General features: G+C 41.9%; 1 protein-coding gene across 1 annotated transcript in view; it reads right to left on the bottom strand.

Annotated features, from left to right (window-relative positions):
- Positions 1-8752: 8752 nt before the first annotated feature.
- Positions 8753-12949, bottom strand: part of apoba (apolipoprotein Ba) — a 72247-nt gene continuing 68050 nt past the window's right edge. The window contains exons 26-28 of the mRNA XM_070885074.1: positions 12742-12856; positions 10885-11068; positions 8753-10600 (exon numbers count right to left, since the gene is read on the bottom strand). Of these exons, the coding sequence (XP_070741175.1) occupies positions 8774-10600; positions 10885-11068; positions 12742-12856 (2126 nt within the window). The 3' untranslated portion in view covers positions 8753-8773. The remainder of the gene's footprint in view (positions 10601-10884; positions 11069-12741; positions 12857-12949) is intronic.

Genomic DNA, 12949 nt, shown 5'->3' with positions numbered 1-12949 from the left:
GTCAAAGAAAGTCAAAACACTGTTGGAACACAGACGGTTACGTGCCTTATTGAAGGCGCGTTCCTAGGCGTCCCCCCAAAACCAATTGCATCCCTTCCTGAGTAGCACGTGGAGAGGCTCCAGCAGCGTGCTTAAGTTCTGCATAAAGTTCCCAAAGTAATTGAGTAGCCCGATAAAGGCGCGCAGTTCTGAGACATTCTGGGGCCTGGGTGCCAGGCAAATTGCTTCTGTTTTGGACTCTGTTGGGTGGATTCCATCAGCGGCAATCCATCTGCCCAAAAATTCAACTCGGGTGCGAGAAACAGGCACTTGGATTTCTTGACTCGTAGGCCTACCCGATCCAACCGCTTTAGTACTTCCTCCAAATTACAGAGATGGAAGTCGGTGTCCCTGCCCGTGATAAGTATGTCGTCTTGAAATACAATTGTCCCCGGGATGGACTTGAGCAGACTCTCCATGTTGCGCTGGAATATGGCAGCTGCCGACCTGATGCCGAATGGGCATCGATTGTACATGAAAAGGCCTCGATGTGTATTGATGGTGGTGAGTAGCTTGGATTCCTCGGTCAATTCTTGCGTCATATACGCAGATGTGAGGTCTAATTTTGAGAAAAGTTTACCTCCAGCCAATGTGGCAAATAAGTCCTCCGCTCTGGGCAGCGGGTATTGGTCCTGTGGGGAGACTCTGTTTATGGTAGATTTGCAGTCCCCACAGATTCGTACGGATCCATCAGGCTTCATGACTGGGACGATGGGACTTGCCCAGTTGCTAAATTCCACAGGTGCTATAATGCCTTCCCGCAGAAGCCTGTCTAGTTCGTGTTCAATCTTTTCCCTCATCACATAGGGTACAGCTCTGGCCTTGTGATGGACCGGTCTAGCATCCTGTGTGATGTAGATTTTGACTTTGGCCCCTTTGAAAGTGCTCACACCTGGCTGAAAGAGATGTTCAAATCGCTTTATAACTGTTGAGCAGGAGGTCCGTTCCTCTCATGACATGGCATGGACATCATCCCATTTCCAGTTTAGTTTTGCCAGCCAGCTTCTCCGGGGACAATCCACAGGGGAAATCGGTTCACTGTCCTTTTGTGTGTGACAGAGAGCATGGCGCTGACGAGGACTGGTACGATTTCTTTGGTATAGGTCCTTCGTGTGGTGTCGACCCTTGTGAGTTTTGGTCTGTCTCTTTTATGCGGCCACAGTTGTTCAAATTGTTGAGCGCCCATGAGAGATTGACTCGCTCCCGTATCCAGCTCCATGTTGACAGATATCCCATTGAGTAGGGCCCTCATCATTATAGGAGGCGTCCTGTTGTAGGAGCAGCGGCCATTGATCGTGTTGACTCTCTGTACACCGGTGTCTCCACCATCTTCCGACTTTCCGACCCATCCGATTCGTATACCAGCCGAGCTGCCGTTTTTTTGCACATGCAGGCCAAATGCCCTGTATATTCACAATTTCTGCAAACAGCCTGCTGAAATCAACATCCCCTTGCTGAATGCCCACCCCCACACCTCCAGCACAGACCTGTTCCATTGTTCAAAGAGTTTCCAAAGAATGAGCTGCGTCTGGCTGATCTCTCTTGAGCTTCTCTCAGTTTGTAGTTGATTGCTCGCATTGTGGGTTGATGAGGTGTGAACGACCGTTCCTGTGGCCCTTGATGGCTTCTGCCTACTGTCGAGAACCTGTTCTCCTGGTTTTGTCTGTGTGTGGGGGTAGCAGCTTGTTTAGTGCTGTGAACTTCTTTTTCCAATATTTCGTTAGTTGTCGTACCTGCATTGTAAATCAACCTCGTTTCTTCCCCGACCAAGAATGTCTGTGCAACCAGTGCTGCTGCCTCTAAGGTCAGGTTCTTGGTCTCTATGAGCTTTCGGAATATGCCTGCGTGGCCTATTCCTTCAATGAAAAAGTCTCTCAGCATTTTTCTCCTCAGTTCATTGGAGAATTCACATAAACTAGCCAACCTCCGAAGTTCCGCCACGAAGTCGGGTATGCTCTGGCCCACACAGCGTCTGTAGTTGTAGAACCTGTGTCTGGCCATGTGTAGGCTGCTCGCTGGCCATGTGTAGGCTGCTCGCTGGCTTCAGATGGTCTCTTACCAGTGTGCTCAATTCTTCAAACGACTTGCTTGCTGGTTTCTCGGGTGCAAACAGATCCTTCATTAAAGCGTATGTTTTCGAGCCACAGCTGGTCAAGAGATGGTCTCTTCTCTTGTCTGCCTTTTTGTCGCCTAACCAGTCTTTGGTTACAAAGCTTTGCTGGAGCCTTTCTATAAAGTCCTCCCAATTGTCTCCCGCATTGTACTTTTCATCTGATCCGTTGTTCGCCATTCTGTGGATTCTGTAATCCCGTAACCCGTCGCCACTGTAAAGTCCTGTCCCCTCAGTACAGATTCACACGAGGCATGTAGTGAAATCAAGGTCACTCTGGACCTGCACCTTTATTTCACAGCTCTGGAATGCTGCGCTTGCCTGAGACCTGCCCTTATATACCTGTCTCTTGCAAGTGCACCCCTGGTGGTAAGGTATGCTGGTGGTTCCAGGTCGTATCTTATTACAGTCATGTATAGCATGTTAGGATACAGTTATATATAATAATCTAAGATACATGACAGAAAGGGTGCCTGTTGATGATTTGAATGAGGTCAACTGCCTCTGCCAAGTCAGGTCGCTGCCGTATTGGCAAACGTGTCTGAGGGAAAGGCACGTGAGGGTTCCTGGCCTGCTGCAAGTTATTTCAAATTTTCCACCCCACCCGCCTCCAATCGCGCCACACCAGAAAATTCCGGCCTGCCTCTCCATTAAATTTTCCAGTTCACTGCATCTCTTTTATAGGCATTCCTGGGATGCTTGGGCCAGAAAAATGAACCTTTATGTCTCTTACAGTGGCCCTTGAATTGATGCTGTTGCATAGAGGCTTGATGCAAAAGTTACCTTCAAAGCTCCAAAAAAAGCCATTTAAGTTGCTGAGATTGCATGTAAATTAGTCTGCAGTAGATTGTACAGCTCAATAAATGCCTTTTGAAGGAAATTGTAGCTGCCAAAAACAAATATTCTCTGACATGTCCGGTAGGAGTAGTGCGGTGCGAAACATGGATGCTTGGGTTTTGACTGAGGTGTCATTTGAGCTGCAGATGGCCATGGCCCAAGACTGCCCTAACATGGTTGAATTTCAAATTCGGTTGGAAGGTGAGAAAGTTGGATCACAAACCAGTGTCCTAAGCTTAAATAAAGGAGACTACAACGGTATGAGGGCGGAGTTGGCTTAAGTGGATTGGGAAAATAGATTAAAATAAGGGACGGATGATGAGCAGCGGCAGACATTTAAGGAGATATTCCATAACTCGCAACATAAATATATCCTAATGAGAAGGAAAGACTGTAAGGGAAAGGATAACCATCCATGGCTAACTAAGGAAATAAGGGATGGTATCAAATTGAAAACAAGCACATACAATGTGGCCCAGACTTAGTGGGAGGCCAGAGGATTGGGAAAATTTTAAAAGCCAACAAAGAACGACTAAAAAAATGATAGAGAAGGAAGATAGATTATAAAAGTAAACTAGCACGAAATATAAAAACAGATAGTAAGAGTTTCTACAGGTACTTAAAAAGGAAATGAGTGGCTAAAGTAAATGTTGGTCCCTTGGAGGATGAGACTGTGGAATTAATAATGGAGAACAGGGAAATGGCAGAGACATTAAACAAATATTTTGGATCGGTCTTCAAGGTAGAAGACACTAAAAACATCCCGATAGTGGATAATCAAGGAGCTATGGGGGGGAGGAACTTAATACAATCACTATAACTAAAGAAGTAATACTCGGTAAAATAATGGGACTAAAGGCGGACAAGTCCCCTGGACCTGATGGCTTACATCCTAGGGTCTTAAAAGAAGTGGCTGCAGAGATAGTGGATGCATTGGTTGTAATCTACCAAAATTCCCTGGATTCTGGAGCGGTCCCAGCGGATTGGAAAACCGGAAATGTAACACCTCTATTTAAGAAAGGAGCCGGACAAAAAGCAGGAAACTATAGACCAGTTAGCCTGACATCTGTCATTGGGAAAATACAGGAGTCTATTATTCCATTATTAAGGAAGCAAGAGCGGGACATTTGGAAAAGCATAATTCAATCAAGCAGAGCCAGCATGGTTTTATGAAAGGGAAATCATGTGTGATAAATTTGCTGGAGTTCTTTGAGGATGTAATGAGCAGGGTGGATAAAGGGGAACCAGTGGATGTGGTGTATTTGGATTTCCAGAAGGCATTCGATAAGGTGCCACATCAAAGGTTACTGCACAAGATAAAAGTTCATGGGGTAGGGGATAATATATTAGCAAGGATAGAGGATTGGCTAACTAACAGAAAACAGAGAGTCGGGATAAATGGGTAATTTTCCGGTTGTCAAACAGTAACTAGTGGGGTACCGCAGGGATCGGTGCTGGGTCCTCAACTACTTACAATCTATATTAATAAAGGGACTGAGTGTAATGTAGCCAAGTTTACTGATGATACAAAGATGATTGAGAGAGCAAATTATGAGGACACAAAAAATCTGCAGAGGGATATAGACAGACTGTTAGTGGGCAAAAATCTGGCAGGTGGAGTATAATGTGGGAAAAGTTGAGGTTACCCACTTTGGCAGAAATAATAGAAAAGCAAATTGTAATTTAAATGGAGAAAAATTGCAAAGTGTTGCAGTACAGAGGGACCTGGGGTCCTTGTGCATGAAACACAAAAAGTTAGTATGCAGATACAGCAAGTAATCAGGAAGGCAAATGGAATGTTGGCCTTTATTGCAAGGGGGATACAGTCTAAAAGCAGAGAAGTCCTGCTACAACTGTACAGGGTATTGGTGAGGCCACACCTGGAGTACAGAGTAAAGTTTTGAGGAAGGATATACTTGCATAGGAGGCGGTTCAGAGACGGTTCACTAGGTTGATTCTGGAGATGAGGGGGTTGACTTATGAAGATAGATTGAGTAGGTTTGGCCTATACATATTTGAGTTCAGAAGAATGAGAGGTGATCTTATCAAAATATATAAGATAATGAGGAGGCTCGACAAGGTGGCTACAGAGAGGATATTTCCACTCAAAGGGGAAACTAAAACTAAGGGACATAATCTCAGAATAAGGGGCCGCCCATTTAAAACTGAGATGAGGAGGAATTTCTTCTCTCAGAGGGTTGTACATCTATGGAATTCTCTGCCCCAGAGAGCTGTGGAGGCTGGGTCTTTGAATGCATTTAAGGTGGAGATAGGCAGATTTTTGATCGATAAGGTAGTAAAGGGTTATGGGGGGAAGGCAGGGAAGTGGAACTGAATCCATGATCAGATCAGCCATGATCTTATTGAATGGCAGAGCAGGCTCGATGGGCCGAATGGCCTAATCCTGCTCCTATTTCTTATGTTCTTATGTAAGTGGAAGAAGAGCATCCAGGAGGGAGTTGAGCACCTCGATTCTCGTCAACGAGAGAATGTAGAATGTAGAAACCAAGCGCAGACAGCGGAAGGAGCGTGCGGTAAACCAGACTCCCCACCCATCCTTTCCTTCAACTACTGTCAGTCCCATCTGTGACAGAGATTGTAATTCCCATATTGGACTGTTCAGTCACCTGAGAACTCACTTTTAGAGTGGAACCAAGTCTTCCTCGATTTCGAGGGACTGCCTATGATGATGATGTAGGCATCGGCTCCCCAAGGATTGTTGGACATTATCTGGGCATTGCGTTTTAATATTTCTCACTGCAGGGAAAAAGCTGGAAGCCTTTTGTGGAAGGGCCCAGATACTTTTCCATGTTGCACTCGAAATCCACACCTGATGGGCGGGAGTGCTCTGGGAAGTTACAATAGCCAGGATAAGGCAACTCATCACAGGTAATGGGCATGGAGGGTCCATTGTTAAGCAATGTGAACTTGTCAGAGATAGATCAGTAATGAACTGGTCAGTGATCGAGCCATTACCTGGATGAGATAACCCCGAGAGGTGGGAAACCAGAACAATAGAAAGCCATTAAGCCCCAGACTGGTTGGAAGCGAAACACCATCACTGGACTCAAAACAGGAAGCCTCGAAACAAGGAAAAAACTTTATTGGGCCAGAAGACACACAAACAGGAAACCTCGAAACAAGGAAGAACTTTATTCGGCCAGAAATGGCAAACGAACTAGGGATATAAAAGGGGCAATGTGGCCACATCTCTCTCTCTTGCTCTCGCTTGCCTCACCCCAACAAGAACTGAGCATCCCATCTGGGACCGAGAGAAGAAACCAGTACAGAACCAGAAGAGAAGCAGTGAGTAAACCAACAAATCGGTGAGCATCATCCCTGCCCATGCATCTTTAAGATCACAGCCACTGTGTGCAAAGGTGTTGTGTGTTCTTCCAACCAAGCCTTAGTAAGGGTTTAGTGGGGAGGTTTTGCTGCAAGGACCATAGGGGTACACCCAGCCGGTCGGTACAGATTTGGGGGTACACTGTGGATCCAAGCAGAAGGTTTAGATGTTGGGTACTTTGCGATAGGGGCGGTTTAGACACACCAGGGTATTGGATTGTACTACGTCATCATTGTGTTTACTTCTAGTTTTGCTGTGTTGAGTTAGCTTTAATAAAGCATTGCCGGTTGAGACCGAGGCCTTTGTCCGTGACTCATTCATCTGTTCGGTACAGTAATCACTCCCAGGTCTAGAACTATTGTAATGTGGGGGTGCGTCGAAAACACCTAAGGGAAACCACTTACAATGATGATGGTCCTTTCTTCTCTCAACTTTGTTGATTGCAATTTGCACTGCAGTAATAATGCCACATACTGTGGAGAAATCTTAATTTGTCACATGTAGCCTTTCACCAAAAAGTGAACAGTGTAGAAGGGAAAAAAGACCATGCTACATTTTTAATCCACAAGCAGAGAAATGCTCAGTCAAAAAGCTAGATTTTAAAAACTCTTCAATTAACATGAACTGCAACTTTGATTTATGAGCCACTCAAAAGCAGGCCAACCCCTTTGGTTCTTTGCTGCCCCTCTCACTCGCTTAACTTTGGCTTTTGTTTTTTTAGCTTACTCTTGCAGATGTCTTATCTCCCCCTTGTCTCGAGTACCTTCACTGGCTCTGCTATCTAGGTACACTTATGATAAGCCCAAGGTAACAAACAGCAAACCTTGGTGTAAATTTTTGAAAAGTGACAGAACACTAAGATATCAGGCGTATTTCTGAAATAATAGTTGAGCAAGAAAATATATAACAGTAATATAATACACCCACACATTTTATAATGTATAGATGGTTAGTTATATTTACAATGGATTTCATACTAACAAACTCCTTGAAAAATATAATAAATTAATGCATTCTCTATACAAAGCTACAAATTTGTGTCTAACTTTTATGTTTGCAGTTATTGTTTTCTTCTTATTCTTTTCAACTGCAGGAGCTTCCTGATTTAATCTATGTCTCTAACAATTCCAATGAGTCAATGATTTAAACAGGTCAACCTAATTGAATGCCCATCAAACAGTTGCTGGGACTTGCTGGATTTAAATAACTTGCCAGCTCAATTCAAAAGGAACTGCCAGAACATAACAAAACCAATCACACTGCATATTTATTTATGATTGAAATAGTTGAGTTTTGAGTTCTACCCTCAAGCAAATTTGTGCAGACACGCATTTGTAATGGGTTAGACTGGGAACATGATTCTGACTGCAGCTAATTGTTAAAATCCTTGGCCCCAAATTTCCCTGGGGCCTTTAGGGCCATTGTACTCATGATGGAGCAGGACTTCCACCAGCTGGCTCCGGGTGTTCCTGACCCTATTAGAATTCCTCAGGTCAGGGTATGTATATAAAGTGGGCAGGAGCCTGTATTCGCATCGGCATAGGTGGGGCACCCATCTCAGGAAATTTAGAGCAGCGGTTGACTGCAGCATTCAGATTGATCTGGGAAACCCTGGCCTTCAACAGTTTCACAGCCTCTGCTGCCTTTAGCAATGCTGAACACCATGGATGCACAAATTTCCTTATGCCTAGCTAAGAGCATAAATTCAGTATTGACATGGTGTAACATCATTCTTACATTTGCATGCACATGCTGATTTGTAGGAAGGCTTAGAGTGCTCCTGCTTACAAAGGACCTACAATTTAGATGGATGGGAAAAAAAAGACCAAACCCAGCATAATCTGGTCCCACCCTAATTTCTGCACCCACCTGCTGCATATAAGGTGTTCAGTCATCGCCGAGAGCATGCAGAAATCAAGCGCAGGCAGTGGAACGAGTGTGCAGCAAACCAGTCCCACCCACCCTTTCCCTCAAAGACTATCTGTCCCACCTGTGACAGGGACTGTGGTTCTCGTATTGGACTGTTCAGCCACCTAAGGACTCATTTTTAGAGTGGAAGCAAGTCTTCCTCGATTCCAAGGGACTGCTTATGATGATGATGATGTTCAGTTGGAGAAAAAGCCACGGAAATTTGTCTCTCTTATATATTGTGACTAAGTTAAAGAGAATGCTACTCAGCCAAAACTGCTTCGTTTTTGTCACACTTACCATTCTGCTAGTTCACATATAACCTGAATATTTGTAATATTGTTTGTTTCGTATTAACAGATATGAAAATAAAATGATACATGAAGAACTCACCAAGTTATTAAGAAATTTGCATTTATTCTCATTGGAAACACTGAAATAACATGTGATTGTTTCTATTTCATTCACAAAAATTGCACGTTATACATGCTATATCGTTTGATTCATAATAACTTTAAATATTCAGATAACATTTAAAATTTTGATTTATTGTTCTTTGTTCGTTTTTGCTTCTGGATCTTTATCTCTTTTTGATAGCCCTCCAGAATCAGTTCCCATGCTCGAGCAGTACTTCTTTGTAGCATCTGCTGTCCCTCGATAATAGTTGTGTTTAAGTGACTCATTATTCCTTCTTTCAATTGGGGCACATCATCAAATGATTTCCATTCAAGAGGATGAGGAACATTAATTATAAGCTGTCCAGGTTGCCTTTCCACGTATCGCTTCATTCCATAAGATAGTTTGTTGGAAATCTGTTCCAAGAACCTCAATAGTTGTTCGGCAAATTTGCTGCAGTTGTCAAGAAACAGATCAACCGCATATTTTCCTTGAGCTATTAACCCTTCATAGGAATCATTGAGGTACAAATTAGCTTCATCTAATTTGTATTTAATTGTCCGTTTATACATATTTGCTCGCTTCTTAATGTTTGCAAATGCATCATTCAATTTTTGTTTGACCAGTTTAACATATTCAATCATTCTTTCTTCCCTGTTTTCTTGAAACTCATCATGTAAGACTTCAAAATATTCATTCAAAATTCCAACAGAATTATTCATGAATTTGCTTGCTTCATACTTCAGATTATCAGCACTTGCAACAGCGACATCAATTAATTTTGAACTTTCTTTTATATATTCCATGAATCTTTTCAACATCAGGACTAACTTTTCTTCAATTTCATTGTACTTGACTGTCCATCCAAACAAGGAATTATCAAAATATTCTTCACAAATTGATTTCACATATAAGCCTGCTGCCTGAATCTTTTCCAGAAGGACTTGCAACATGTTTTGACTGACTTGAATAAGATCTGAAAGGTATACTTTCAAACTATCTGAATGCATTTGCAACTGGTCTGCATATGATGAATTGACAGCATTGTTGTACAACTGGTTAATTTTAGCTTTCACATCTTCAAATGTTATATTCGTCAGATCTGCATACCTTGGAACCATGTCTTCAGACCAGTACTGGATATTTTGTTTTAGGGATTGTAGATAATGTTCAAGATCAAAACTGTTCATGTTCACTAAAGCTTCAAGCATCTTTCTTTGAACTTTCTGTAGAAACTCTCTTAACTCTAAAATTATTTCTGAGCCCCTAATGATTATTGTAGTACCAGGGATTTTAAGCTCCAAATCTTTGATGATCTTGACCACATCGCTAAAATGTTTTCCCACAAAATAATCCACGCCCGTAACAAGGTTCTCAGTGTATTGTGTTGCGTGTTTTATGGACATGGCATATAGCTCTTGACCTGTATACTGGCCATCGAGTATAGGCAGCTTTAATTTGGTGAGTTTTAAGAAATTGACTGCTGCATCAATTAAGCCCATCAACTTAATCTGATACTCTTGAATCAAATTAGAAATGATGCCCAATAAAAAGGTGACCTTTTCCTCTAAGTCTATATCAGTTACTTTGTCTGCTGCTCTCTTGGACAATGTCTTTGTTATTTTTTTCACCTTTTGATAGTTTGAAGTGATATCATCAACTGCAGACTGGAGACGATTGTCAAGTACCTTAATGCTAGTGGCTGCTGCTGTGTATGCTTCATTGACATTCTGCTTCATTGAGTCTTTCACTTTTGAGGGGACAGCACTCATCTCTATTCCAAGATGTTCAGTGTGATACTTGTTTACACATTTGTAGACAGCTCCGATCATCTTGGGTATTCTCTCTTTCAGGCCATTTACTATGTCTGGAGTAACATCATTTCTCCAGTTGAACTCCACTTGAATGTTTTCAGGGTTCTCCAGTGAAACTTTACTATCCAAAATAACTATTTCAGAGGACGACTGTGGAAAGAAAATTAAGTACATTTATACTGCATGTAAAGACTGCTAGTGCACGTAAATGATTGAAACAGCTTAGAAGTGATAGATGCAGGCAATTCAGTAGTTCATTCTTAAAATTCACTATTTTACACTGTATATGCAAGGACTGTGGATGGAAACATTATTGTCTATAGGTAACTAAATTGCCTACAACATTTGTTCTGTGGCTAATCAAACAAACAATATAATAGTAACATTGCTAATTTCAGTCAATGTTTCTCATACATAAGAATAAAGTTACTTACTGGTTTGTGGATATACAGCTTTGCATACAGAATATTTGGTCTTTTCTTTTCAATTGTCATTCCTAGGAATCCAACAGATGGAGAGGTGACTGATGAAGAAATTCTACCATTATTCACCTGCCAATGAATGCTAAGGTTTGTGAAAGTTGGGCTGATGACATCTACTTTCAGCTGACTTGTTATTCTGATAGAGAAAACAAAAAAAGATAGTAATTTACTGTAGAAAGGAAATGGTGGTTTCTATTGGTACAATATAATTATTCATTTTTGAAAAGCCACAAGAAAGAATGACTGGTTTTCTATTTATATCACAGTTAGGGTAGATTTATGTCTTCACCACCTGAGCGGTAATCTGGTATGGCAGATCGCCGCTTAGAGAACCAGGAAGATTTCCATTCCAATGTAATGAAAATCTGAGTTCTGTAAATGGTGTGCTATCTGCCACACCAAATTACCGCCTGGGCGGTGAAGATCAAAATCTAGTCCACTGAGTCAATTAAAATGAACACAAACAAAATTGAGAGAAGTTCAATTTAACCACAACTAAGTTTGTTGGTGAGACTGATGCCTTACCAGGATCAAAATATCATATATAAATCAAAAGTTACAGCATCTGAAAGGGCAAATGGAGAGCTAGGACATGCCTATGTAGGGTGGGAATAAACATAGGAATTACAGAATTAGAGAAGGCTATTATGGTCCATGTAACCTATTCTAAATCTAACAAAAAACATACATTATTTTATTTCTCACATTCTTGATTGCTTTCTCTGAAAAATACCTCCTGGCTCCCAAAGCCTCTCCACCATCTACAAAGCACAAGTCAGGAGTGTGATAGAGTACTCTCCACATGCCTGGATGAGTGCAACTCCAACAACACTCAAGAAGCTCAACACCATACAGGACAAAGCAGCCCACTTGATTGGCACCCCATCCACCACCTTAAACATTCACTCCCTCCACCACAGGTGTGCCGTGGCTGCAATGTGTACCATCTACAAGATGCACTGCAGCAACTCGCCAAAGCTTCTTCGACAGCACCTCCTGAACCCGTGACCTCTACTACCTAGAAGGGCTAGGGTAGCGGGTGCATGGGAACACCATCACCTGCAAGCTCCTCTCCAAGTCACACACCATCAAGACTTGGAAATATATCGCTGTTCCTTCATTGTCACTGGATTAAAATCTTGGAACTCCCTCCCGAACAGCACTGAGAGGGCCTTCACCACAGGGACTGCAGCGGTTCGAGAAATCGGCTCACCACCACCTTCTCAAGGGCAATTAGGGATGGGTAATGAATGCTGTCCTTGCCAGTGAAGCCCACATCCCAAGAATTAATTAAAAAAAATCTATCCAGTTCAGTTAAGGAGACTCTTACTATATTCATTCAATCTAGTAAGTAGTTATTTGATGCATAGGGACAGAACATTCTGCTTTGGCAGGGGCATAAAACCCTTGTAATACCCCTCCACCTGAGTTTCCTTTCCATTAAAATGAATAGACAGGAAAATATGGCGGGCTGTACGAACCATCCGTTTTATGATCCTATTGCAGCTGAAAGTTTTGCCCTATACATTAAAAAACTTTATTTTGGGTTCACTAATCTGGTGTTACGTCTTTGCATGCAATCCCTTTCTATACAGTTAGATAGGAATCACATAAATGATTCCTGACGCATTTTCCTATTATTGGTTGCCATTCAAACTAGTATCTGTCGCTAAGGCTTAAATTTTAACTTCTACAAGAAGATTTGTTCATCAAACTATTGAGGACATTTTCTGGTAACGATGCGAAGTTAAACGCTGCATCAGACAACTTATACATCATCGAAAAATGTAATAGAAATCTACACCTTACCCTGAATGCTGAAAAATGGAATTCTCCTGCCAGTTAACACTTAAGTCAGGATGGTTGAATGTATATTTTCCAATAAGATTATAGTTATCGTCCGTGGTGCTTACGGTTGTGCTTGCTATGAAAAATGGGAAAACATATTTCATAAATAAATATCAAATATTATCCATTACATTTCAATGTTAAATTATTTTGCAAGAAATATATTGAA

This window comes from Pristiophorus japonicus, chromosome 7, assembly GCF_044704955.1.
Source record: "Pristiophorus japonicus isolate sPriJap1 chromosome 7, sPriJap1.hap1, whole genome shotgun sequence".
In the NCBI taxonomy this organism is placed as follows: domain Eukaryota; kingdom Metazoa; phylum Chordata; class Chondrichthyes; family Pristiophoridae; genus Pristiophorus; species Pristiophorus japonicus.
This window is presented reverse-complemented; position numbering and strand designations above follow the sequence as displayed.